General features: G+C 56.9%; 6 protein-coding genes and 2 non-coding genes across 8 annotated transcripts; 4 read left to right on the top strand and 4 right to left on the bottom strand.

Moving 5' to 3' along the window:
- Positions 1–1,783: 1,783 nt before the first annotated feature.
- Positions 1,784–3,043, bottom strand: CRE1 (carbon catabolite repressor protein; the record flags this gene model as incomplete). The annotated part of the gene is made up of 1 exon (XM_071062274.1): positions 1,784–3,043. The coding sequence occupies one exon, from the start codon at positions 3,041–3,043 to the stop codon at positions 1,784–1,786; it is 1,260 nt and encodes a 419-aa protein (XP_070918375.1).
- A 5,135-nt stretch (positions 3,044–8,178) lies between these two features.
- Positions 8,179–8,269, top strand: MFIFM68171_t85. Its single transcript is given in 2 exon segments — positions 8,179–8,215; positions 8,234–8,269. It is a non-coding gene; the product is annotated as a tRNA-Phe (tRNA).
- A 316-nt stretch (positions 8,270–8,585) lies between these two features.
- MFIFM68171_06853 (uncharacterized protein) lies at positions 8,586–10,104 on the top strand (the record flags this gene model as incomplete). The annotated part of the gene is made up of 6 exons (XM_071062273.1): positions 8,586–8,643; positions 8,703–8,898; positions 8,946–8,998; positions 9,059–9,322; positions 9,377–9,699; positions 9,742–10,104. The coding sequence occupies 6 exons, from the start codon at positions 8,586–8,588 to the stop codon at positions 10,102–10,104; spliced, it is 1,257 nt and encodes a 418-aa protein (XP_070918374.1).
- Positions 10,105–16,043: 5,939 nt separating this feature from the next.
- Positions 16,044–16,822, top strand: MFIFM68171_06852 (Prp 4 CRoW domain-containing protein; the record flags this gene model as incomplete). Its single annotated transcript, XM_071062272.1, has 2 exons — positions 16,044–16,335; positions 16,398–16,822. The coding sequence occupies 2 exons, from the start codon at positions 16,044–16,046 to the stop codon at positions 16,820–16,822; spliced, it is 717 nt and encodes a 238-aa protein (XP_070918373.1).
- A 993-nt stretch (positions 16,823–17,815) lies between these two features.
- Positions 17,816–19,706, bottom strand: MFIFM68171_06851 (High affinity glucose transporter RGT2; the record flags this gene model as incomplete). The annotated part of the gene is made up of 4 exons (XM_071062271.1): positions 17,816–18,552; positions 18,615–18,887; positions 18,937–19,506; positions 19,595–19,706. 4 exons carry the CDS (start codon positions 19,704–19,706, stop codon positions 17,816–17,818), a joined length of 1,692 nt encoding a protein of 563 aa, XP_070918372.1.
- A 1,570-nt stretch (positions 19,707–21,276) lies between these two features.
- MFIFM68171_t84 lies at positions 21,277–21,350 on the bottom strand. The gene has a single exon. It is a non-coding gene; the product is annotated as a tRNA-Val (tRNA).
- A 562-nt stretch (positions 21,351–21,912) lies between these two features.
- Positions 21,913–24,462, top strand: MFIFM68171_06850 (ABC transporter domain-containing protein; the record flags this gene model as incomplete). Its single annotated transcript, XM_071062270.1, has 5 exons — positions 21,913–22,002; positions 22,053–22,227; positions 22,286–22,489; positions 22,538–22,730; positions 22,788–24,462. 5 exons carry the CDS (start codon positions 21,913–21,915, stop codon positions 24,460–24,462), a joined length of 2,337 nt encoding a protein of 778 aa, XP_070918371.1.
- Positions 24,463–24,528: 66 nt separating this feature from the next.
- MFIFM68171_06849 (Sphingosine kinase 1) lies at positions 24,529–26,220 on the bottom strand (the record flags this gene model as incomplete). The annotated part of the gene is made up of 1 exon (XM_071062269.1): positions 24,529–26,220. One exon carries the CDS (start codon positions 26,218–26,220, stop codon positions 24,529–24,531), a length of 1,692 nt encoding a protein of 563 aa, XP_070918370.1.
- Between the last annotated feature and the right edge of the window lie 49 nt (positions 26,221–26,269).

The following is a 26,269-nucleotide window of genomic DNA, read 5'->3' as shown; positions in this document are numbered from 1 at the left end:
AATCTGCCATTCAAAGACGGGTAGAAAACACAAATACACACACGGTAATAACGTAAGGCCAGCGTCGCATCCACCAGCCCACCCACACGGCGACGCCGCCCCGTCAGCTGCGGAGCGGATCATTTGTAACCGCAGGAAAAAAAAATGGAAGGGGATCCTTCGCCCTTTTTCATGATTCCATGGAGTACATGCTAGTGTACTGTGTTATGTTCAACGGCAACGTTGTTGCATAGACCCAGTCGTGGGGCCCTGGCACACGCCAGATAACGAATGCCACACTGCATGCCCACCGGGAATCGTGGGAGAAGCACGAGAAGGATATTTGCTGCAAGGAAGAAACAAGAGGGCGGCGTAGCAAGATGCTACATGGACAGCACATAACAAGGCCATTGCAGAAAAGAAGAGGCTGCAGCAGGAATTACCACACCCCACAAGCCAAGGAGGCAAGAGAGGGCACATGATTAAGGAGAATGGCTGAAAAAGGGAAATTTCACAACAAATACGGGGCAGCCGGGGGGCCGGCCGCCAAGAGGGGGGAAGAGAGAAAAAGAAAAGTATCTAGAAGGATTCTCTCGCCCCTGGGCGCAGGGCTTCCCCCGTGCCCCATACTGTGTGTACGCGTCCCAAACAAAACCCAACAAACGTCCCTTGCGCCGCGTGTTGGCCCGGCCAGGCGACTTGGGAGCACAGATCTGCCTCTTCCCTGCTCCCCCGCGGCCCCGCATCAAGCAGCAAGCAGCAGCAGCAGCAGCACCCCAAGAAAAGCAACTGTGCTGGCTTGAAACGTGGAGAAGGAGGCGGGGCCCGGAAAAGAGAGAGAGAGGGAAAATGGTAATGTTCCTTTGAATGCGACCCGTCCGTTTGTTTGGCCGGTAGGGGCATGCTGAGTGGTTTTGGTAAGGTAACCCATCCCATCGGTTTGGGTCAGAGAAGAATGTGTCACGCGGGCACTAGTTGCCCAGACAGCAAGGTGAACTGACTCGACAACCGTGAAAGTTCCGTGTCGGGCAGAGCAAAGCCCCTAGATTCGCAGCCCTTAATTCTGGCTCCTACTGGGATGGGGGATGGATGGAGGGACGGATAGATCGGGGCAACCATCAGACAATCTCACTTCGGGGGTCTGCCACGTTGACTAAGGGCTATTGGAATTCTGACACACCAGTCTGCTCTGCTGTGCCTGTGAGTAACTAAGAGAAGAGAAGAGAATAGAAACCCTAACCGAGGAAAAAATTACACGTCAAAGAGAAACGCAAAAAACGGAAACAAGACTCCTGGATCCTTCGCTGCCGTATTCAGATATCCGCCTTCCATCTATCAAGGCCTATTCCCTTTTCCCAACCCTAGACAATTCAAAGAGAAACAGATATAGGAAAGTCCCGTTGTCGCGGTTGGCGTGGAGCTGGTGTGGCATTCTTGAGCCCGCCACCGCTGCAGGAAACTAAGCTGTGAACAAAGGGAAACAGTTGTCGTTTTCGTAGCCCCAGTGAAGTTGGATAGGGAGTGTAGAGAGGAAAAAGAAGAAAAAAGACCCGTCTATCCGTCCAAGAAAAAGTGGTGATGTCTATATCCTTCCAGAGCCCTGCATCGTGTCCATCGCTTAAAAGCGAGATTAAAAATTTCGAGTACTGTGTGTCCGTCCAGAGATCGCAACAGAGTGGAAAGGAAAAATCGCCAAACGCCCAGTATTATGTCCTTCTATAAAGCCCGGGGTAGTCATCAAGTCATGTCGTCGGAGGTTGCTGCAGACTGTCGAGTCCCAAAAAAAATGACACGGCGCACGTATTCACAGCCTGTCGTACAGATCCCCGCCCGAGATGCTGTTCGACGACGAGCTCCTGCCGCTGACCGTGTAGCCGTCGCTCGGCCCTAGGAGGTCATGGACAGCCACCTTGGGCACCGGCAGCTTCCGTTGGGTGCTATCGGGCTGACTGATGATGTCGGTCAGCGAGATGCCGTTACTCCTGGGCGCCGGCTGCGGAGGCGGGTTGAGCGAGAACTGGCCCTCGGGCTGCGGCTCGAGAGGGGCCAGCGCGGGGGTGTGACCAAGCGTCAGGTTGCGGAACGGGGGCAGCTCGCAGCCGCTGTATGGCCGCAGACGCGGGGAGTGCGCCGGCGTGGCGAGCGGCGTGTGGTCTGGCGTGGGCGACAGCGAGTTGTGCGAGAAGGTGGGGGACGACGGAGCGGTCGAGTTGGGCGAGTTGGGCCTCGACCTCTTCGGCTGCCTGTATGCATGGGCATAGTGGTCGTCGTGGTCGTCGTGCGAGTGCAAGCGCGACATGTGGTACGCCCCGAGCCCGGGCAGGTGATTCCGCGACGAATGCAGGCCGCCGCCGTAGTAGGGATGCTGCCTCGTGGGCGGATAGTGGTGGGGGCCAGGTACGCTGTCCCGTTCCGCTTGCACAGCGGCCCTCGCCAGCATGTCCGGACCGCCCTGGCCGCCGAGCGAGCCGCGGCTGTAAGGGCCGAGGATCAGAGGCGGCGGGAGGCCGTACGAGCTGTAGTGCGGAGGCGAGACGTTGGGCGACGACATGGCCGTTGGGGGTGCCGAACGGATGACCTTGGGCGCCGGCGGCGGAGGCATAACGTCGGGCTGCAGCCGATGGATCATGGCCGCGTGCTGGGAGTGGCCCTTGTTTCCTCGCCGCGAGTTCGGGTTGTTGTGTATTCTCGAGTGCCGCGTCAGCTCGTCAGACCGTGAAAACCGCTTACTGCAGCCGGGAAACGTGCAGGCATGGGGCTTCTCTCCGGTGTGCGTCCGGATGTGCCGGGTCTGGTGCTCTAGCCGGTGGAAAGCCTTATCGCACATGGTGCACTTGTAGGGCCGGGGGAGTTCGGTAGGCGGCTCGGCGGGCTGGGCTCCCGCTGGCAAAGGCCCGTTCGGGCGGAGCAGACCGACGGCAGCCATGTCGCCTTCGGATGCTGGTTTTTGTTGCTGTTGGTGTTGCTGTTGGTGATGGTGTCGCGGCGAGATCTGGTCCCTTTCCGCCGCAACCTCTGGGTTCAGCAGGCTGGAGAAGTCCACTGCAGACTGTGCGCGTTGCATGTGACCGTCCTCCCAAACGGAGATCCTGACTCTGGCACCCCGACTCTGCCTGATGTTGTCCTTGTGTTCTTCCAGTTGCAGTGCACACGACGACGCATGCAGCCGCGGAAGAGAAAAGTTCGAAAAATGCCAATGGGGGATCGTTCTCTGCGGTTGGCAAAGACTCGTCCTCCTCCAAAGGGCGACGGGGTCCCGGGACTATAATGCACTGGTATATGCAAGAGCCAGCTGTCGTTGGCCTGCTACGGTTGGCGTGTGGGGAGGCAAAAGTGTCGGCGCTGGGGTCTGGGGTTTTGGGTGCTGTTGGGGAAGCTCTAAAGTAGCATGGGGAAGTAACAGAAACTGGAAGCGCCGGTTTGGGGGAAGCGGCACTGGTTTTAAATGGCGGGCGGGCGGGCTGACATTGGGGGGTGCGCTGGGCATGTGGTGTGGGAACAGCAGGGGGGTACGGGGGTGCGTTCGGTAACTAAGCGACTCAGCGAGCAACAGGGAAGGGACGCCTGAATGCCAGGGGAAGCCTCGGGGAAAAGAAAAGGCAAGAAAAACGACCTTGTCAGCGGTACCTAGCCCGAAAGGTACCGTGCCTCAGCTGCGGTCAGGAGTACATTTACTGCACCTTGGGTAACTTAACCTGCCGCCCTGCAAACCGCCCATTTGCCCTGCAGCTTTCTGCAGCCGTCCCCTCCCTTTGGGGTGGGTTGTTGTAAATTTGGCCGGTCTGCATCTGCTGAGACCGGCTCGGCAACGTGCGCTGCGGTGTTGTGATTCAGGTAGGCAACGTACTATACTGGAAATATACGGTGCATCCCCGGGCGGCCAAGCATTCCCTCGTAAGATGGTGGAAATGGCCCGGATCTGCTGGAGGCACAAGATGGGGGTGGGGTGGCTTTGCGAGAGGGCACGGGAATGAGGCAGAACCAGCAAAGCGTGGGGTGTCATTAGACAACCACCTCTGAAAGACACAGGGCTGTCCGTCGATATGTGTTGGAAGTGCGTCTGCGATTTAGACTTTGCAGGCCAAGGTAAGTCGCGTCTAGGGAACGCGCATAGGCAAGGCTGAGTTGGCTCTCTGTTGTTCGTTTTGTGCTTGGGTGGAAGCTTTTTTTTTTTTTTTTTTTTTCTTTTTTTGTTTACCTGGGGCTTGCTCCGCACAAGCGCCCTTGCCCCGTGTTCATTTGGTGGTCTCCGTTCACAGCCGAGAAGGTTCCCAAGCAATGACAGCACATAAAATCGTGCATCCACCGTCCCTGGCGGTCACAACTCACGCTCCCCTTGTTCGAACCCGCATACCCACCTAGGACGTTGCTGCAGACGGCTCTGGCAGGTTGGTGCCATGCACAATGACCGCGGGAGGGCGAACTCGACTTGCTTTTCTCGTCCTGGCGAGACCGTGATTCGCGCCGTCACTCTGGCGCAGCCGAGCAACTGTGGAGCAGATGGTGACGCTACCATTCCCCAGAACAACTCATGAAACCGTGGGCGAGGCCAATTCCACCACGCCTAGGGCGGTGTGGGTTTGTGGTGGCTATGGAGCGGGATACGCAAGTGGTTGGGCTCAGTCGCATCTTGGCCTGCTGTTCGTTTGTCCTATTGCATTTTCCGATGCCATGAAGCAGCTAGAAGAGGCCTGTCCAGGACGGTGATGATAACGACGTTGCTACGACCAGCAGGGCAAGAGCCAATGCGATAACGGTGGTGGCGACCGAAAAATCCGGGGGATTACGCTAAACAAGGCTGGATGTCGCACATCTGGGGATGCATTGCACATATGGGCGATCAGCGGCCTCAGTCCACATAGTCACCTAGAGCCGTCAGGTTTTCCTCGACAAACATTCAGTCTCGTCTCTTCTAGGAAGCTTCCTCATGTTGTATTCTCCAGTGACGAATGCTAGCGGTTTCCACTGGCTATGCAAGGTCGGACGAGCCTGCGGCAGCCGGGATCGTCGGGACTGGTCCGGGGCCCACGTGTTGCATGCCTTCGCTTGCGAGAGAGGCACGTCCTATCTTGCTCCGGCTACTGTCTCGAACCGACCCCATAGTCGTGGATTGCCGCTCCCCGATATCAAGGAGTCCGGGATGTGTCTCCAACAATCTCGGGGGTGGCGCGAGCAGAGATAAGAGTCGAGGACGCAATGTGTGGAGCGTGGGGAGAGGGTTACAGAACCGGCTCGCCCACCCTCGGCTGACAACTGATCGATATCTCGAGTCCCGAGCCCTTTCTGTCTTGGCACGGCAAACATCACGGGTGGGAGCACCTGCGAGCCGCTGCTCCTCAAACCCGCTGTTGGGTTTTGCAGGCAGCAATTGCCGGGAGCATTTTGTGGCGTTGCCAACGGCGAAGTTCACGTTGAAGGATTGGGACAAACCCCTGGCCAGGGTCTGAAGGTTCGCCCAGAATCCGGGGTACCTAATCTCCATCCTGCGATCCAACGATAAGCGCGCCGCATCGACTCGCCAACAAACATCGGGCTCGAATCTTACCGAGGATGTGTCAAACTCCCAGGGGCTGCTTCAGGATCATCATGTCCCATGGTGCAGTCTCCTGGGTCCTGGCATGACGCTCTCGAAAGACCTGCGGGTACGCCCATCGCTTCACCCCCATTTCCGCAAGCGTGGCGTGGGGGTTTTACGGGGCCGAGCAACTGCATGCGCACAGGGCTTCTTCACCACTAACCTGGGACAGCATCACACTCCGACCCATGGAAACGCCTAGCATGTGAACCTGGAATTCTCGAATATGGCATCTGCTTCTCAGCGATTACCGTTCCAGCCGCCATTGCCGGTCGGCCTCTTGTCTCGGTTGTTCTGAGACAAGACTTTGAACACGATCCACAATGTCACAATGAGCTCAGCAAAGCCTTCCATTGGCCCTAGCCCGAAGAAGCAACTAGGATTTTCGCTCGCCATTTCTGCCTCGAATTTGCTCATTGGCGATTGCCGCTATGCTCTGTTTTTCATCCGATGCCAGAGTGCCTATTTTGTTCAGATGGTCAACAAGGACGAAATGCCCAGAAATCTCCACGGATGCGAGGATGAGACGCGAGAACCGGGCCGAACTGCCAACGCCCGCACCATGCTTAACCTGTGCCGGGGAACCGGCTGAGTCAGATAGGGCGAGACCGCATCGACTTCCCCATACGCACAGATAAGGCCTCAAGATCCGGGGCCGTTGGGCGCGTCCCTGCCGATGCTTTTCAACACGTGGGGAGCCAAGAAAAAAAAATTTCGGATGAGAATACCGGGACGCCATACACTTGGACACGCAGGAGCATAAGCTTGCCTAACCCGCATCGCCTGCACAGAATTTTATGTTTCGCTCTCACGCCGAGTAGAGCCCGAAGCGCGAGATGGAAAGCCCACCGATCTCGCGAGTCATTTATGGCGCGGATTCCAGAGCTTGGGAAATGCCGCGGTCCACAGAAAGACCGAGATCAGCCCTGGATAAGAGTTGAGAGGGAAAGGGAAAATAAAAAAAGAATGAGCCTGCTGAATACGTGGCCGTTGGCATTCGATCGTATGGAACCCCAACTGCCAAATTTTGACGTCTGCAGCTCCATCATCTATATCGGCCACCAACCGAGCGCTCGCCCGTTCCCGGAATCCTCAATGGGCGCGCGGCAAGCATGCACCAAGATCGATCGCCCTTTGAATCGCAATTACCCGGCGCTCCGCCGCGAAGCGCTTCCCCTAGCTCGGCGCATCACAACCCGGTGCAGCTCGGTTCTGGACCAGTGGCAAGCAAATGGAAGTCTGTGGGGCTCCGCGGTAGGGCACAGGGCTAAGGAATCGGTTCTCTTTCGGCCAAACCATTGCCCTGGACCTCCCGTGGCCCGGATGGTGGACAGTCTTGGGTGAAAGCCGAGACCCTCCGAGGCCTGGGCACGTCATTCCCGCGAGAGCTCGGAAAAATCTCTGACAAGTCCAGCAAGGTGCACCGAAAACGTGTGCTCGGCCAGGGAAGCCCCTTGGTCCGCTGAAGCAGAAAACAGCTTGTGAACGTCGAGAAGCCCCCCACGCGGTCTGATCAGCCCAGCTTTACGTTTGCCGGCATGCACGGACGAACCAGGAGCTACCCCTCGGGTCACATGGGACAGATCCAAATGCGGAGTGGACAACATGGGTTGAAAGTCCAAAGTCCATATTGGAATATTCTGCGAATCCTCTTTTTTCGCCGAGAAGAAGTAATCTCCGCGGTGCCCCGGGGTGTCGGGGCCGGCTGTTGAGCCTCCTCCCTGTCCCGATCTGGTCCGCGGGTTTTTGCGGGCCAAGATCGCGGTGCCGAGAAAGAAGCAAAAAGAGGTGAGTCAACCATAAAAACCAACCAGTTACGGTCCGAGCAATGCGCCCAGCCCATGCCGAGACTCTTGACTGTCTTTCCTTCTCTGTGATGAGGAATGCTCAAGCTGGCGTGGCAAAGGCGTTCGGGGGAAACGGCCCTGTCGCTGGGGCGTTTCCCCACAATCGAAAGACACAAATGACCATCTTCTCCTCGGCTCGGCAAGGGCCCGTAGATCCTGGGGCCGGCTTCCTTTCCGGAAGCGAAATCGCGTTAGGGCCACGACGCCGGCAATACCTTTGCTGTTTTCATTTTTAGGTTGGGGTTGGGTGAAAGGAGGGGAAAAAAAAAAAAAAAAAAAAAAAAAAAAAAAAATGGCAGTACACAGGTGATGCGAATTTTCTAGCATGTGAATTGGCAGCAAGACTCCCTGCCCACCATATTGCTAGACCTACCTGCCAGGGGCTATAGCGTGATGTTTGATAAGATATGCCAGGCAAGTGGAAACGTACTGTATCGTGATGGTATCAGGCTTGCAGGATATGGTTGGCGCGGACTCCGCCGGTCTTTTTTGGCGACATTGCGATCGTGAGGTTAACACGTGTTCTTGCTGAGCAAAAATTGCTTGACCGCCGTTTTGCGCTGATGGATGTTTGTTGAGTCCGTCGAGTATCATGAAGTCTGGATCCGCGTCTTTGTTTACATTTGCATTCCCCGGTGAATGTGATGATGACATCACGGGCGATGAAGCTTGCATGTGCAGGGAGGTGGTGGTGTTGAAGCGGGCATGTGAAAGTCGTGGTGGCTGGGAAGTTGACGGTGTCCATGAATAACTTTTTAGCCTATATTCACTTAACAAGCGGGTTTAGCTCAGTTGGGAGAGCGTCAGACTGAAGTAAAACTTCGGGAAGTCAATCTGAAGGTCGTGTGTTCGATCCACACAAACCGCACTTTTTTTCATTTATTTGTTTTTAATTTTCATTTCTTTTTTAAATGTTTATTTTTCGGCCGTTCCCGAACAGGCACCCGTCTACTTTATAATTGATCCCTGCCGATCGTCTCCCTCTCAAAGACATCGTTTAGAGTTGAGGAGAGCAATCGGCCAGCGCTATGCGGGTGCCCTTGATAAGATAAGGTTATTTGTATGACAGCGGCCGGTGTCGCTTTGACAACTCTCGGCCCGTCCCTCGATCGATCTGTCGTTGCGGCTTAGAACATCCCAGAACCTGGAAGCACGCCTGATCCCGGGCCTTAGAAGAAGGCGTAATGGATTATTACGCAATTCACGGCCGCGATGTATCAAGCTTTGATCTGTCGTCAACACGTGGGTTTTGCTCCTTCGCATCCGGGTTCGACTCGATCGGGAACCAGCTAACAACTCAGATCGTCTCCCCACCGTGTCGGCTGCAGAGGCCTTACAGGACCTCGAACGAAATGAAGGAAGCCACATCTCGACTGGGCTCGCAGCCCTTGACGCATCGCTGAGCTTGGAGCTGGATGGCGCACACCGAGGCGGCATCCAAAAGGGCCATGTCACTGAAGTCTGGGGTCCTCCAGGTGCCGGAAAGACGGCCTTAGGGTATGCACGCCCAGACTTGGCTTCCTGAACTGTACTGAGTCGTCTAGAATCCAGCTCACAGCCAAATGCCTTGCCGAAGGCCAGGGAGTCGTGTGGGTTGGTCCGTTTATTCGCTTACTCTATGGTTCTAACGCCCGGCCTCGCTTACACGTTCATCCAGAGGGATTCCATCGCATGCCTATCGAGCGCCTGCACAGTGTTGCCGGGACAGGCAAGGATGCAGGCCTCGATCAGCTAGACGCATTCACCCACTACACATGCCCTAGCCTACCTCATCTGATCGCGCTGTTGTGCAGGCCCACAGCGGCCTGCATTCCCCAAGAGACATCGCTTGTGGTTGTCGATACACTCTCCGCCCTGGTAAATCATGCATTCCCGAAGCTACCTGAAACAAGGGCAGCGGCAGATGCTAAGGGCCTCAGAGGTACGCGGTCGCGTGCTCGGCCAAGTCCAAGACCGAACTGACTTGGACATCAAGGACCCTCATCGACAGCACGGAGACACCAAGTACTTCAGTACATTGCCAGCAGCCTTCAGAAGCTTGCGGCGACGCGAGACGTTGCCGTCGTGGTTCTTACACAGTGTGCTACGAAGATGCAGGCGGAACGCGGTGCGACCCTGATCCCCGCCATCAACGCCAACGTTTGGGAGCAGGGGGTCTCGACTAGGCTTGTCTTGTTCCGCGACTGGCTCCAGGAGGGCGTCAGAGCCCGCGGGCTGCACTTTGCGGGGATTCAGAAGCTAAACGGAAAGGGCATGTCGGCGGCGGTTGACAGGATCTGCGCCTTCACGGTGGAAGCGGTGAGTGAAGAATTCGGTGTGTACTTTCTGCTTGCTGACTAGGCCAAGGCCGGCTTGGTGTCGGTGGACTACGACAATACGCAGCCGTCCAGGACGCTCTCGTCAACCGCGGCACAAAAGCGGAAGCTTGCCGATACCGACTTTGAGATTGCCGATACCGACTTTGAGATCGCCGACAGCGATGACGAGGACTACGGCTGGGACGACGACTACGATGCCGTCCCACCAATGCCCTCGCAATGGCAGGGGAGTGAAGATCTCCTGCTCACACGGCAGCCCGAGAGCGAGGAGGAGGATGCTATAGGTGATACAGATGCAGTTGGCACCAGCGATGGCGAGGGCCAAGCGTCCGATGACGAGACGAGAGCAGCCGCTGCCGAGGGGTCAGACCGGGCAACCCCCTGACTGGACCAACCGAGAACTGGCATTGTCTAACGCAGCCGCGGGCGCGACGGCTCCCGCCGGCTATCACGTCAACAATACTGGTCTCCGCAGTCACGAGTCAAAATGGCCCCCATCTGCCGCTTGTGATCTGCCGTGGCGGTCGAATAAGCCGTCTTCGTCGGCCTCGGACCACCCGGCAGCCTCCGGGCACAACGGGCGCGCCTAGCCGAGCATCAGATAGCCGCGCTACAGACCCCAGCAGGCGCCGACAATTGCCCGAGCGCACGTCTTCGGCCCGGATGTGCTCACGCCTCTCTCACAAAGTGCACCCATGTGCCGAGGGTCTCGATCAGTGGCGCTCGGTAAGTAGCGAATGATTATCTCCCTTAGAAGCAAAACAGCCCGGTCAATGCCGCAATGCAAAAGTGCTTGCATTACTGTCGCGCTGCTCGCACCGGTGGGAGTGATTCGAGACTTTAGCCTCGGCGTGGTAATATTATAGAGGGGGGTAGCAGCGCAGGCGGACATTCATTGCGGGCTTGTCCTCAGCCCAGGTATAGCGACCCTGCGGTGGCTGGATGAGGCTAGCTCCCGTCCGCGGAACGGATGCAATGGCAATCCATCGGAGTTTTTATATGGGAGTTTAGTGAGAGATTCGTCGGCCGCGGCCGCGATCCGGGAAAATCCGTTATTGAGGTGTGGGCAGACTCGCCAAGATGGGGGGGAGCTGCAGCCGGTGAAGGTCTAGCCGATTCAGCCTGCATCAAACTTATGTGGTGCGCCCGTAGATGCGATCGTCCGTGGGGGGGGGCGGCTTGTTATCTTGTGCCGTCATTGCAACATCGATCTGGCTCTGGAGGCGAAATCGAGATCAATGCCGCCGTCTTTCTTTTTATTTCCCTTGGGCGGGATCGTCAACGGTTCCCCCCGCCGGCTCGACATCCTACTCGTCGACGCCGGTTCGCCATGGTCAAGTGTATGGTTCGTCTCATGAGTTTCCGATCCTCCTCAAAAGAATGCTACTCCAACCCCTTCCTCCTCACTACGGTAGGTCCCCGCATACCGAAGACGGCAGCGGTTGAAACATTTCGACCTGGATCGTTCGCGTGCATAGATGATGTGCAGCGGATACGCAAGGCCGCGTTCCCCGAGGTCCGCCAATCGCCCCCAACACACCCCCTTTCTGTCGCGGTACGGATGCATGCCGTACCTACCCCTCGGCCTTGGGATCCGGCCTGCCCGTTCGATTGATGGAATTTTTGGCTGCGGACCGCACAGTAGTGTACACGTACGCACGTCCGCTACCTCCCGGGTTCAATCTCGTACTTGTCGCAGCGCAACCCATACCGTTCGGGGGTTTGACTTTGGTAATAAGTATAGGGGAAGGGGTGCAGTGTAGCGTCGTAGTGCAGGCGGGGCTGGGTGTTGAAGAAGAAGCCAAGCGTCACCGCGACTGCAACGGCAAGCTGATCCATGTTTCGAGGCGCCCCCGAAAGTCGAACCATCCATCCCACGTATAGACGACGAGATCGAACGATGGGAATGGCCTTATGTTCCCCGGACTACGGGAGGGAAATTTCCGACGGCTGCTACCTCGAACTGTGGAGTGTGGCGTGTCGGTTCTCTGGTCTGGCTCTGCTTCTTTTTTTTGTTGTTCGATTATCGGGTGAAGCCGTTGGCCTTGCTTATACCCCACGGGCCGATCCGGCTCTTCTGCGGCACAGGTCGAAGGTTTATGCTGCTGTACTAGGGCAGGGCGGGGAGCCTGACGGGATGGAGAAGCTTTAGCAAGGCATGGTATCCATGTTTCTTTGCCGTGGTGCCTATCTATCTTGCCTTCGGCAAGCAGACGCTGGTTACCCGTTGACGACAATGTTGCAGGCGGCTCGCCAAGTCAACCGACATCTATCAAGGTCCCGAATCGCCCAGTGGCTGTAACAGTGGTTTGCGCAAGGCAGACGCTCAGATGTGAGATGCGGGATGCAGCGGCGGGATGCCGTCCGTGCTGCACTGCGTACGCCTTGACCGTGCAGCCGTGTCAGCGTCATGCCGGTGAAGCTTGTATTGGTGGCGCGGAACCGGTCAGGACTCCATTTCGGCCGCGCGTACGAGGCCGCTATGACGGGCGCGGGATATGCTACGGCCTGGAGTGGCTCGATGGCCCGAGATGTTCCGGCCGAGCGCTGGAGAACAGAGGAGACGACGAAGAGTCTTGGGCTTGTGTGGTAAGAATACTGGGCTTGCTTGGTGGTGGGGGGAAGACTGTAAGCCTGGGTGGCTTGGCTAGTTTGCTGTGTGTTATGGTTCCGAGGTTGCGTTTTCGCTGATGGCGATCGTTGTGAGTGTGCGAAGAGTCTGGGTATCAAGGTCTGAAGTCTCTTGAAGTATGATCACTCCAGTTGAACCGCCGGAGCGCCAGAGGATGTCCGTCATACAGTTGCATGACAGTTGACCGAATTTAGTGTATAAGTAAAGTTAAGGGAACTTTCTCCGAATCTGTGCTCAACGGCAACTGCCCGAGTATTTATTGCAATGGGGTCGACCAGTATTGAGAGGGCAAATCAAGAGAAGCGATATCACTTCGACACAGAGTTGATCTGGGGAACACGCTTGGGAAACCTACTTGACATATATCCCGGGTGGCACCAGGAATGCTATCTAGGCTACACAAGGAATAAGTAGTTAAATCATTCAACGCCACACATCGAGAGTTGTCAGTTGGATAGAAACAGCAAGCAGCTTGTCTGGTGACAGCCACAAGACTATGGCGTACTTACTAGATGCTAAACCGGTCAAGATTGGGGGCCCTGATGCCGGCAGCTTTCCGTCACTCTTCCACAGAGAACCATAGTCTCGCAGCTGGGTTGGGATATCCATGGCTGAACAAAGTCTGCAAGTAATGCAACGGTCCTTCTTCACCCTTTCATGTATACCACACCCCATTGCTCATCAAGTGACTGCAAGTAGTTCCTAGTCACAGCACGTGATATTCCCCTACACGATAATGTTAAGCATGCCAGAATGGGCCTTTGGAGATCTGGGGCAATGAGCCCCGGCGTTGATCTCTTTTACAGGCGGGGAGCTACTGGAAAGTCTAGAGTTTTACGCCCCTTAAAAAGAGGAGTGCTCCGGTGTCACGTTACGAGAGCACTCTCACCAGCTTAGGCGCGGTTTCTACACCACCGTTGAAACTGAAGTTATTCTCTTTAACCTTAGGTTGGCTTTGGGTATTTGATGTAGAGGTTAGGGCGTTAGCTGCCCCTCCGGTTAGCCACCAAAAGCCATTTTTTTGAGCCAGTAGCTGCGGACATCCTTAGAGCGTCAAGAAGCCGCTTGTCTCACTCACTTCTTTGCAAGCACTTATAGGCAAACATCACAGGACCAGTCAGCGATGGGCTTAGGAAAAGAACAGTCCCAGGTCTGGCCAACGAGGGAAGAACACACCGTGCGCTCCTAAGCAGTTACCAAGCCGGCCGTCCCGATTTATCTACTCCGCCGCCAGCTTATGACTGGGATATTGACGGCGTGCAGACACGCTGTGGCGGCCCCAAGCTCCTTATTGCCCTGGCTTGATCAGGGGTGGAAACTGCAGGCATGACACCGAGCTCATAAGGCTCGGCGGAGAAAGGCAGATGCAAACCCTCAGTCTCCTGCGGATGGGTACCCTGAGGTCTGTCATCTACGTAAGACGAACGTGCTGCAGTAGGGTGTACTTTCGGCCTTCTGAGTCCATCGCAAACTTGGCCTCCAGTTCTCTAGACCCGTCATGTGGATGCAGTGTATTCTTAGACTTCGGGCAGGAAGTTCATAGACGGAGGGAGGCCGTAATGCTGCTTTGTCTGGTCGCTGTTTACTCTCGCCTGCCCGTGTCTCATAGATCGACTTCGAGTTTTCGTCACGGCGGTTGGCAACAACGCTGACGAACCACGTCTAACTGCCTAAGGGGCGTTGTTTCCCACAGACTTGGTGGCCATACACCATCTCAGGCCATCGTAACATAGACTGTCGTGATCCTCAACAGCTGTCTCTCCATGGATGAGCAAAGGGTGAAGACATGCGGTTTATGTGGATCGAAAACACGACCTTCTAATGGGTTTCCTAGGTTTGACTTCGGTCTGACGCTCTCGACCGAGCCAAACCCGTCGGTAGATATGGGCATGACTCGCGGGCGGTTTGAAAAAAGCCCGGTTGTGTCGGCTCAACGCCGAGTCTTCCACAAGGGCACGATGTAGCCAGCATGCCGAGGTTTGGTAGACTGGCCACTCTTGTCTGGGATCAACAGGATGGAGAAACATGGGCGTGAGCAGCCTAATCTCCGAAGCGGACTGGACTCGGTAACAGCCATAGGGTCGCCTCTAGTTCGGACATAAGAGATGTTGTACGCGGGGTCACCTGTGTCTACCTGAGCAAGCTGTTTCACAAAAGGTTGCGAGACAGTAGCCTCATAGATGACTACCCAGAGCCGCATTGTCCTAGGGAATGCGTCGATCTAACTATTTCAACTACGCGACCGAGACCTTGGGCCACATAGCACGACGCTAGGCAGTCCGCGTAAGCAAAGATGCATGACTCGAGCTTAAATCAGTTGTGCAGCCGCCGGATGCAGCTCGCCGATCCCCCGGCCGGGGGTCATGCAACGGGCCCGGACGATGATAGCTTCGGGACCGGGGCCGGTGTGGGTCTGCAGCTGCCGGGACGCACAGACCAGGGATCTCTGAAACAAGTCATCAATTCGATTTGCGAGCTTCGGAGCCAGTCGATTCCGACTGGCTGACAGTGCCACACACAGCCTGCGGCAAAGCCGCCTCAGTCGACTAATAGGCAGCGGCGCCAAAGAGAACGCCCCTCGTGGGCGCTTGCGATATCGGATTGTTTGGCCGTGGGATGCGTTCGTTGACGCTCACCCGCTGTTGCCAAAGTTTTTTATTTTTTATTTTTTATTTTTATTTTTTATTTTTTATTTTTTATTTTTTATTTTTTATTTTTTATTTTTTATTTTTTATTTTTTATTTTTTATTTTTTATTTTTTATTTTTTATTTTTTATTTTTTATTTTTTATTTTTTATTTTTTATTTTTTATTTTTTATTTTTTATTTTTTATTTTTTATTTTTTATTTTTTATTTTTTATTTTTTATTTTTTATTTTTTATTTTTTATTTTTTATTTTTTATTTTTTATTTTTTTGTTTTGTCGATCCTCGGACGTCAGACAGCTGCAAGGAAGGCTGGACCGCTTGGCTCATTTCGCTGACCCCGGGCTCGGCATAAAGACTGCGGCCTTGGACGGGGATCACTGGCCGACTGGCTCCGCTGGTTATCTTGGCCCCGCGAAACCCTGCAGTTGCCTTGCCTTGCCCTGCTCTGCCCTGCTTTGCCTTCAAAAACCACATCAGAAGAGATGGCATTCCCAGTGTCGAATAACAAGTGGATGAACGCACGCCGACCTGTGTGCTGGTAATTGGAGCGACGGGTTTTTCTGGAATGTGGGATGATCGACCGTCATTGGGCGGCTGGCCAGGAACGACGCAGGTACCGTGCCTCGCAGCGAATCAAGCTAAAATTAAGGAGATGCGAAGAGTGGCCGCTTGGCGAGCCAATGTACCCCAGGCGCGACAGCTGGCTGGTCGGGTACGTTAGCGCCCCATTTATCAAGCCGAAGGGGGGTCCACCGACCCCGGATGGCTGTGGCCCTTTTTTATTCACCCTCATTTCTCCCTCGCGCGCGCGCTTGACTGGCATCCCCGTCATCTTCACCGCGAAGAACCCGTCGCTCTTTAAACAGAGTCTCGTGCTCTATCCATTCGTTTTTCTGCATACCTGCTCCATCGCAACGGCCCTTGCGCTGCACAATTCTGTCGGATTGCACCGCGCCTCGATTGACTCGGAAAAAGAAAAAGAACTAAAAGAAAAAACTCGCCGAGTGCCAACTCAATTGACATTTGACGTCGATCCGACATCACGATGCTCGCCAGATCCATCACCGCGTTGGCGGCCCTTGCCCTCGCGGCCACTGTCGCCGCCGAGCCGATGCCCTACCAGCCACATGCCATGAAGATGTCGGTCCGTGAGCTGTTCGGTGTGGTCCGTCGTCAGGATGCCCCCGGATACCAGCCGGAGCAGGCTGCCTGCAACGCTGGAAACACTTGTGCGGAAGCTTGCGGCGCCGGCTACGAGACCTGCGCTTCTTCCGACGACCAGGTTCACTGCTTCAACCCGGCTATTGGCGAGATTTGCTGCCCTAACAAGTCTGGCGGTACGTGATGTCAGACTCCGGAAGTGGAGCTTCCCTCCCAGTGCTGACTTGTTGATGTCTAGACTCCTGTGAAGCTGGATACTATTGCACATCCGACGACCAGGGCGAGACATGGTGCTGCCCCGAGGGTATGGACCTGGCCACCTGCGCCGCCAACTACAACGTCGGAAAGCTGGTGTCGCAGACCCCCCCTCCCGTGACGACCACGACGGCCAGCTCCTCCAGCAGCACCGCCGCGCCGCCCACAACGACCAAGGCCGGCTCCACCATCGTGGAGAATAACTCAACCACGATCGCCGTCGAGAGCTCAACCTCGACCAGGTCGTTCGCCCCCAGCGCGAGCTTCGGCGGGTCCAACTCGACAGCCATCACATCTGTTGCGCCGCCTGCCCCGACCGGGTCGGACATCGCCGAGGGCGCCGGCAACATCGCCGGCCCCGCGAGCGCATTGGTCTTCCTGGCCGCAGGTTTTGCGGTGCTTCTCTAAACCTCATAATTGCATTGGACTCCCTCCCCTCATGGGCCTTTCTCCTCCCCCGCGCCCCCCCCCCCCCCCCCCCCCCCCCCCTCTGTACACAGAGCACAACCGAGCCCCGAGGGGCAGCACTGCTTTTACGAGACATGAGACACGATGAGATAGCCCGCGTTAACCTAATTTACCTCTTTACCTCACTCCCTTTTTTTGCGCAGCGTTGGGTGTGTTGTTGTGTTTTCCGGACGTCACTTTTTTACCCCGTGGCACCCCAAGGGCTGTTCGGACAAGCAGGCGTGTCTCGGTCATGTGGTCTCTGTGGTGATTTTTGAGGCGGAGATATGCTTTTTTTTTTTTTTTTTTTTTGAACGAAAACGTATTGTTCGATGAGCTGGTTTACTTTTTTCTCCTTCGACTTGATACTCTGCCGAGGCATGGCGCCTGGGGCTTTTTTGTGCTTCTTTTTCTGAATGGGAAGTTTGGGTTCTTATTCTTAATTCTCTGCGCTGGAGACAATGGCATACCAACTTTGCACAGTCGGGGGAGTTCGTTTGCTAGTGTTTGCTTTCGTGACACTCGTATTTGCTACAGTGCGAAGGATGGGGTGATTTAATTGCTGTCGTATTACGGGATGCAGCCGATGGTTCGTTCATGCCCGGATTCTAGCCCGATGGTGGCTGCGGCGATCTGACGATCGCCGAGTGGGTTCGCCGCATGGCATAGCTCGGTTGGACGTCAGTGTCGGCGACCAGGGCATATGCGGACATTGTTCATGGGGGTTTTCCGTCGTGCACAGAAATGAGTTGTTTGTGCAACTATTGGAGAGGAGGGAATGCCGGGTGCGGGCCTAGTTTATGCAGTTGCTAGCTGTTGATATCCGCCTACTTCTTCCTGGCTAGACGTACGGTCTCCAAGCTAGACCCGGCCCGTAAACAACCACCCCGTAGGGCCGTAGCGCTACGACACAAGCAGTGATACAATAGACTAACAAACGAAAAGAAGGAAACATTAAGCCTCGATCATGGTTGCCAAAGGCTCTTTCCGATCGGCAACCGGACTGCTCTGCCGGACACGGCCCATCTGGGCGGCAAAGGTGGTGGTCGGCCTCCAGCGGCCTGACTTGCGCGGCGTCGTCTCCTCCATCATGGAGTCGATCTGCTCAAGCGTCAAGCCCTTCATCTCGGGCACGAGGAAGTAAGCGAACAGCAGCGAGAGCACGCAGAGCGAGCCCCAGATAAAGAAGACTCTCGGCCCGAGGTCGGCCGAGCCGGGCTCGCCGCCCACCATGTAGGGTGTGATGACGGCAATGATGCAGTTCCAGAACCAATTGGACGCCGTCGAGATGCCGACACCGCGAGACCGGATGGGTAGCGGGAAGCACTCGCCCACGATGACCCATCCCACGGGACCCCAGGTCACGGCGAAGAAGAAGATGTAGATGCAGATGAATGCGATCATGGTCTTGGCGGCGTCGCCGTTTTGCACGACGTTTGGCACGTCGTTCTGCACGTCTGTCCGCCCGGCCGTGACACCGACGACGGCCACGACCAACTGCGAGACGATCATGCCGACCGCCCCCCAGATCAGCAGCGGCCGTCGCCCCAGACGCTCGATCGCCCAGAAGGAGAGGGGCGTGGACACGACGTTGACGAGCGTCGTGACGAGCGAGAGGAAGAAGGGGTTCGCGATGTTGCCGAGTTGCTGCTGGAAGAAGGTCGTTCCGAAATAGAAGATGAAGTTTATCCCTGGGGTTGGAGTTCGTTGTTAGGGTCCGACTTCGGCTAAGGAGCCGTGTCGAGCGACTCACCTGTGAGCTGCTGCATCATTTGCATGCCGGCCCCAAGAAGCGTCCGCCGGAGGTTGCCGTTGCCCTTCCACAGGGACCCCTGAAAGCAAGCCATCCATGACCCGATGTAGCTCGTCTGTGGGATAACCTGCATTTCGTATTCGTGGTTCGCGACAATCTCGGCGAGTTCGTCCTTGATATAGTCACAATCGAGCGGCTGGCCTCGCAAGAGCGACAAGTCTTTTGCCGCCGCGTCGAGCTTGCCCTTCATGACGTGGAAACGCGGAGACTCGGCTATACAACGTGAGAAGGGCTTCTGGGACGATGAATCAGGTCCACTCACGCAAGATAAACAGACCGACGCCCAATATCAGAGCCCATAGAAACTGGATAGCAATCGGGATGCGGTAAGAACCCGTGTCGTTGCGGTTTGCGGTGGTATAGACGACGCAGTTGGCCAGCAGGATGCCAAGCGTAATGCAAAACTGATAGCCCGAGACGAGCGCACCTCGGACCTTCCTAGGCGCGACCTCGGCCATGTACAAGATGATGGTGGCAGAGATGAAGCCGACACCGAGGCCCGAGACCAGTCGGCCCATGACAAAGAGGGCGACCTGGTTTGTGGACGCCATCTCGAGGACGCAGCCGACGCAAAACACGACACACCCGATGATGATAGTGGGTCGGCGGCCGATGAAGTCTGCAGTATCTCCGGCGATGAGAGCCCCAATGAAGGTGCCGCAGGATAGAATCGACGTCATGAGCGACTTGGTCGATGACGGCAGGGCGAACTCGGTAGGCGAAACGCCAATGGGCTGCCCTGTCTCGTAGTTATACTGCAGCCCAGTGTACAAGGTGATGAAGTAGGGCATGCCGAGCACGCCAGACATCCAACCGGTGTCATAGCCAAAGACTGAGGCGGTTAGCACGCTCGGAGAGAAAAAAAAAAAAAAAAAAAAAAGGAAAGAAAAGAAAAGAAAAGAGCTTCGCGGGGGACTCACATATGCCACCAAAGGCGGCAAAGGCACAGAGCAGGTAGGCCTTGAAGGTCACTGGCGCCTCGACCCTCGACAGATCGGCCGTGCCCGATATTGGATACAGCAAGGGGACCATCGCGGCCGGAGTCAGAGTGTCGCTGAGGGTGTTGTCGGGTATATCATGGGCAAATCTGACAACGATGGTAGACGAAGGGCCGAAGAGGGGACGCGAGGGCAGAATCTCGCAGACAGGTGAGCAGACGACGAGGACGACGCCGACGACACGGGCATGGTCTCCCAGGGAGCACCTTGATACACCCTGTCGAAGCGGGTACAATACAAAGGGGAATGGCAATGGGGACCGAGACAATGGAAGAGCGGAGACCTGGGCTGTCTGCCTCGTACAATTAGGGACAAAGCAAACTGACGGCGGCCTTGGCGCGTCAGGTCGGGGTTGATGGCGCCTGGGGTTCTTTCATGGGTAAGCCTTGCGTGATGCGAATTACGCCACCAAGCAAGCAAACAGGGGCCCGGTTTGGAGAGGGCGTGTCTGCCAGCGCCGGCCGGCCGAAAGTCTGTCAAGTCCGTTGATATTTGGCCCTCAGCTTCGGTTTGCAAGATGGGAGACGCGGGATGATGAATCATCGTGGGCAGCAAGCCATGGTCATCATCAGAGAACGGGCGGGGTGCCCACCCGCTGGAACCATCAAAGGTCGCTCACGGTGGAAACCAACGAGCTTTGCCAAGGAGCAGACCAGGCAGAGTCGAACAGTGCGCCACGGTTGGCGTCCCGGTCGATCCCCAAAGCGTCAAGGCGGGGGGGGGGGGACGAAGAAAGTAAGGAAATGTTAGGATTTGGACCCCGAATGGGCACCCCATCTTCACTCATTCGGCCATAGGATTGGCAAGCAGCAGCAGGATGCTTACTCTGGGCTCGATAGTCACCATGCAGAGCTGATGCATTGTTGGGCGAAAGAGGGAAAGAGATGCAATATGCCCCGATCAAGCTTTTCTTGGCACCTCCGGTTTTGCAAAGGCCGCCCCACAGCCCTCCGGACCTTTTTGCTCGTCGCTAGCGAGTCCGATGTCTCACAGCTGCTCTCCCGTCAGTGGTCAGCTTCACCTTGTATCGGGCATCAAATGTCGGCCTCGCCTCGGCGCTCATCTGGACCATCTCGCGTGCTATGCCGTTGCCTTAGTTCCCATGGCAAAACTTTTGAATGAAAACTCCTTGGGTCGTCCAAGGCTGGACTAGTCCATGCGCAGCCTTACCACCGAGAAGGGATGCCATGGTTCCATGCACGACATGCGAGATTCCAAGACCTTCCCTCCTCCCACTCGACGTCTTTGTCCACTGGGAAGGCTGTGTAGGGAAGCGGGCCGTGTGCGCGTGCGCAGATGTCGTTGAAAGAAAGAAAAGCCATGTCGGCACTCCAAATGCCGGGCCTAGTAAGATCCTACCGTAACATTGGGACGCTGATCGGCTCCTACCGCCGTGAGGTGGTCGCGGCTTCACGGGGCAGCAGTGCGCCAACCATCAACCACCCATTACGCGTCGATGAGGGCAGCGGAGCTTGAGCGCTGTCCTCAGCAACAGAAGGGCTCTGTTCTGACTCGACACGGTATGCAGGATTCCCGTATACCCGCCCGACCAGACGAAAAAAGATCGGAAGGCAACCAAAACAAAGACCAAAAGAATAATCGCATGATTTCGTCCAGGTTCGAACTGGAGACCTTCAGTGTGTTAGACTGACGTGATAACCAACTACACCACGAAACCATCTGATTGGTTATTTATTCAGCCACGAGCATGTCTAATCAATTGGTTCTCTCGGCTGGCGAGATTTGGCCACTCTTAACACATGCCCTACCTTGACGGCGCGCAGGTAGGTTGCAGAGAATACGCCGAAAACGAGCGGGTGAACATACCAAAAGCACACCGCTATTCTAGCCAGCCTTTATGCTGTTCTGAGCTGTTGACCCAAGCATTAATAAAGAACTGGGGGTTTGAAGAGCGAATGATGGGTTGTGGGCCAAGTCCAATTTCCCCAAACGCAGCCGTCCCGGCGTGACTCACGGCCGAACTGCGCTAGCTGGCTCGCGCCAACCGCAAATCCGGGGGCGCTGGGCACGGCGAAAGATACCGGGCGCCGCAACCCGTCTCCGGTCCCGTCAGTTGGACGGATAAAAGCCCGGGTAGCAAACCGCCCTTGTATACTAGCCATAGGTAGACAGTTTCGGGAATAGGGGATCGCAACCATTTCGATTTCCTCTTATCGTCCTGAATACTTGATTTGATTGCTATCTTTATCCAGTTGCGTGCGCTTCACGAAACAAGCACCATGACATCCATAGCCGCCGAGTCCGTCTCGACCATCCTGGTGTCGTGTAAGCAGACGCGTTTCCACATTGAGAGTCCCAACTACCGCGAGGTGAGAGACATTGTCCACCCAGGTTCTAGCATGTTGTTGACCGGCTCCAGCTGGATATTGAAGGCCTCAATATCACAGTGACATCTGGTACGCGCACGACTGGGAAAGGCAAGGCTAAATCGAAGGCTGCGGCCGAAGGGACCGAGATTCTCAGCAATGCCAAGTTGCGACTCAAGGCCGGCAGCCGGTATGCGCTGGTCGGGAGGAACGGGTCCGGCAAGTCGAGTAAGCGCTGGTGACATCTGTAATTCCAGAGCGCCTTGCTAACCGGCATCTATTTGAGCGCTTTTGAGAGCCATCGCCGAGAAGCTCATCCCCGGGATTCCCGAGGAGACACGAGTGTCCATCCTGCAGCAGACCAACATCAGCGACGCAAACTCGGATGACCTGCCAGCAAGCGGCTCCGGGGATAAGGATGGGCCTACTGTCCTCGAGCATGTGGTCGACAAAGCCACGGCAAAAAGCGAGCTGGAGCGCGAGATCAAATGTATGTGTGCTATGTGCGGCGCCCAAGGCCAACTCTAACCTCTGCCAGCACTCTCCGCCGGAGTAAACAGCACGGATCCATACGGAGCGCTCCGAGCACTGCGGAAACTCCGGCACGAGCGGATGCAGAAGCGTCTTTTTGTCCTCGACAAGGACGCCCGGTTGCGGAGTGGCGCAAGAGGATTGCAGGCGAGGAAAGCGCTGGTCGAGTACGAGAAACTGGTTGCCCAGTCTGCTGCGTTGTAGGAGCCCCTGACTATCCTTAAGGGAGTGGCTCGTGTCCTCCTAACTCTCGACAGGAATGACCAGCCTGCAGACGACATCTCGTCCGAAACGCTCCAGACCGAGACCCAAGAAGCAGCCGACGTGCTAGCGGATCTCGAGCTTCAGGTTGAGCCATCACGGATGGCTGACATTGAGTCGAGCGCCAAAAAGATCTTGACCGGTCTCGGCTTCACCGAGGCCTACATGTCCAAGCCCGCCGGAAGCCTATCCGGGGGCTGGCGCATGCGTAGCTCTCTGGCCGCTGCACTGCTCCAAGAAACTGACATCCTCATCCTCGACGAGCCGACCAACTTTCTCGACCTGCTCGGCATCATCTGGCTGCAGCGCTACCTCCAGAGCCTAGAAGACCTCGACACCCCACCGACCCTCATCCTCGTCTCGCACGACCGCGACTTTGCCAGCTCCGTGTGTACCGACCTGCTCATCGTCAAGGACAAGGCCCTGACCTACTTCCACGGCGACCTCCCAACCTACGAATCCTCGCAGGCGGAGAAGAAGCAGTACCTCGCCAAGATGAAAGAAGCCCAAGACAAGCAAAAGGCCCACATGCAAGAATCGATCCGGCAAAACCTCGTCCAGGGCCGCAAGAACGACGACCAGAACAAGATCCGCCAGGCCAAGAGCCGACAAAAGCGCCTCGACGACCGCATGGGCATGCAGGTGAACGAGCGGGGCGGGCGCTTCAAGCTGAACCGCGACCTGGCAGGCTACCACTATTCGGCGCGCGAAGAGATCGACATCCCGCAAGACGAGCGGCCCGTGGCCATCGCGCTTCCGGACCCGCCCGACCTCCGCTTCCCGGGAGCGCTGATCTCCCTCGAGGGGGTCACCTTCCGCTACCCGCCGGCCAGGAAGGGGGTTCCGCCGCCCCCGCCAACCCTGCAAGACATAACGCTCACCGTCTCGCCGGGGGACCGCATCGGCATCCTGGGCCTCAACGGAGCCGGCAAATCCACCCTCATCCGCCTGCTCGTCTCGGACCCCTCCCAACCACAACAGCCCACCCACCCCACCACTTCCTCTTCCCTGGTAAAAGGAACCATAACCCACCACCCCCGCCTCAAACTATCCTACTACTCGCAGCACGCCGTGGCCAACCTCCAATCCCTCGCCCTCTCCCGACCAGCCCTCACCCCGCTCGCGCTCCTCACCGAGGAGACTGCCGCCGCCGCCGCCTCCTCCTCCTCTTCGTCGACGACCTCGTCCTCCGAGCTGTCGGAGGGCGACCTGCGCGGCCTGCTCGCCACGCTCGGCCTGCCGGGCCGTCTGGCGTCCGACGTGCCCGTGGCCAAGCTCTCGGGGGGCCAGCTGGTGCGGCTGGAGCTGGCGCGCCTGCTGTGGCGGCGGCCGGGGTGTCTGGTGCTGGACGAGGTTACGACGCACCTGGACTACGAGACGGTGTCGGCGCTGCGGGCGGCGCTGAGGGCGTGGAGAGGCGCGGTGGTGCTCGTGTCGCACGACCGGTGGTTTGTGAAGGGGGTTGTTGAAGGGATGGTGGATGATGAGGAGGAGGGAGATGATGAGGAAGGGGGTTATGGGAGGGAGGAGGAAGATGGGGAGGAGCCGGGAGCGAGGAGGCGGAGGGTTGTGTATAAAGTGGCTGGGGGGAAGTTGGTCGAGCTGGAGGGAGGGGTGAGGCAGTTCGAGGAGGGGATGGAGAGAAGGGTTAGGAAGCTGATGGGCAGTTGAAGGGTGTCTTTGTTGTGTGTAGAAGAGTGCGGGCGTCTATGAACCATCCAAAAAGAAAACAAATGTTCAAACTCCAGGAGCTGCAATCGTGACACATCCATCGACTAACACTCTCAACCACTCCTTCCGCTCCCTGCCCACCTTCATCCACCCGCCCGTTTCAACCTCGACGATACTCCCGTCAATACAAACCTTGCGCCACCTCGCATCTTCCTCCCCAACAGTCACTTTCACCTCTTCGACTTCTGTATAGCCCACCTCTTCCATGCCCACATGGCTCCCCTCCCTGTACGCAGCCATCATGATCGCCATCGTCTTCTCGCCGCCCACATCCCCAAAGTGTACCAGCCTCAGCTGCCCATCGAGGGGCCGACTGGCAGGGGAGATGGTGAAGGTCTTTTCCAGGTTGGACACCATCGTCACGAGGACGTAGTTGAACTTGCCCTCCCCGCCGTCTTTTACTGGGCTGTGCAGAGCGACAAACTCGTCGCTCCCTTGCAAGCGCACCTCGACCTGCGCATCATACGCATGCGACGTCTTCAGCAGCTCGGCAGCCGCCATGCCGAAGCGCTTGTCGCCGTGCACGCGGTAGGCGGGGGTGTCGCTCTCCCAGACGAGGCTGGCGTGGAAGCCGTACGAGGTGACGATCGCCCCGAGGAGGTGGTCAACGTGCCGCTGTGCCCCGCTCGTCCCATTAGGATTACCGCTGCCGCCCGTCTCGGCAGAAGATACCAACCTCGCGCCCGGCGAGAAGGACGCCCTAAACGTGGGCAGCGGGGCCGGCTGGCCTCGGAAGAGCGTGCGCAAGCCCAGGACGAGCGGCGACGGCGCCGCGGCGGCCGAAGTGTAATGCGGCTTGTGCAGCGAGTGGAAGAGGGCGTTGCCCGTCCCAAGCGGGAGGAGCGCGATGGTCGGCGTGGCGGATGACGACGATGATGACGATGACGATGTGCCGACTTGATCCAGCCCGTTCAACAAATCCACCACCCCACCATCCCCGCTCAACAGAATGACCGTCTCCTGGCCCCTCCCATCATCTTCATCATCACCATCACCATCACCATCACCCGCCGTTACCAACCCCCTCGCAAAAGCCCGGATACTATCCTCATCCCTGGTCACCGTTACCCTGTACCCATCTCCATCTCCATCTCCATCCCCACCCCCGGACCCCTCGGACTCAGGCTCGGACTCGGCCAACCCCACGGCCCCCAACAACGGGCGCAACACATCCTGGTAGAACGGCTGGGCCTGGCCGAGCCCGGAACGCGTTGACACGACGACATGCGTCTTAGTCTTGGCCTTGGCACTGGCGTTGGCAGCGCCCGATCTGAGGTGAGATGGCGGGATGGCGTCGGGATGCACCAGGAACCGCGTCAGCAGCGGCGAATCCTCCGGCAGTTGCGCGGGCGTTGCCGAGAGGCGGAACGGCCGGCGGTTGTTGTTTTGATTGGTGGTTGCGGCTGGGTCGTTCTCTGAGAGGCTGTAGATGGTGTAACCGCCGCTGGGATCTTCTTTGGACGGTAGGATGAAGATGATTTCTTCATTTTTGATGTTGGCGATGGCGTTGGTCATCTCTGCCTCGGCGCTGGTGTGAGTGCCCTGCGGCCCGGGGGGTAGCACGGCTACGGGGCCGTCAGTAGCGGTATTTCGCGGCATCTGGGCGGCCGTTGGAGGGGTCTTAGCGGTGCTCTTCAGTGGGGAGCCGGCGATGCGCTCTCTGATGGCGCGGGGGACAAGCCGGCGGAGAATAAACATTATGACCACGCAAAGCACGGCGGGGGAAACAAAAGCGACATGTATAAGC

Source organism: Madurella fahalii (assembly GCF_045866475.1).
Source record: "Madurella fahalii IFM 68171 DNA, scaffold_3, whole genome shotgun sequence".
In the NCBI taxonomy this organism is placed as follows: domain Eukaryota; kingdom Fungi; phylum Ascomycota; class Sordariomycetes; order Sordariales; genus Madurella; species Madurella fahalii.
The sequence above is the reverse complement of the archived record's forward strand: the minus strand, read 5'-3'. Positions and strand labels throughout refer to the sequence as shown.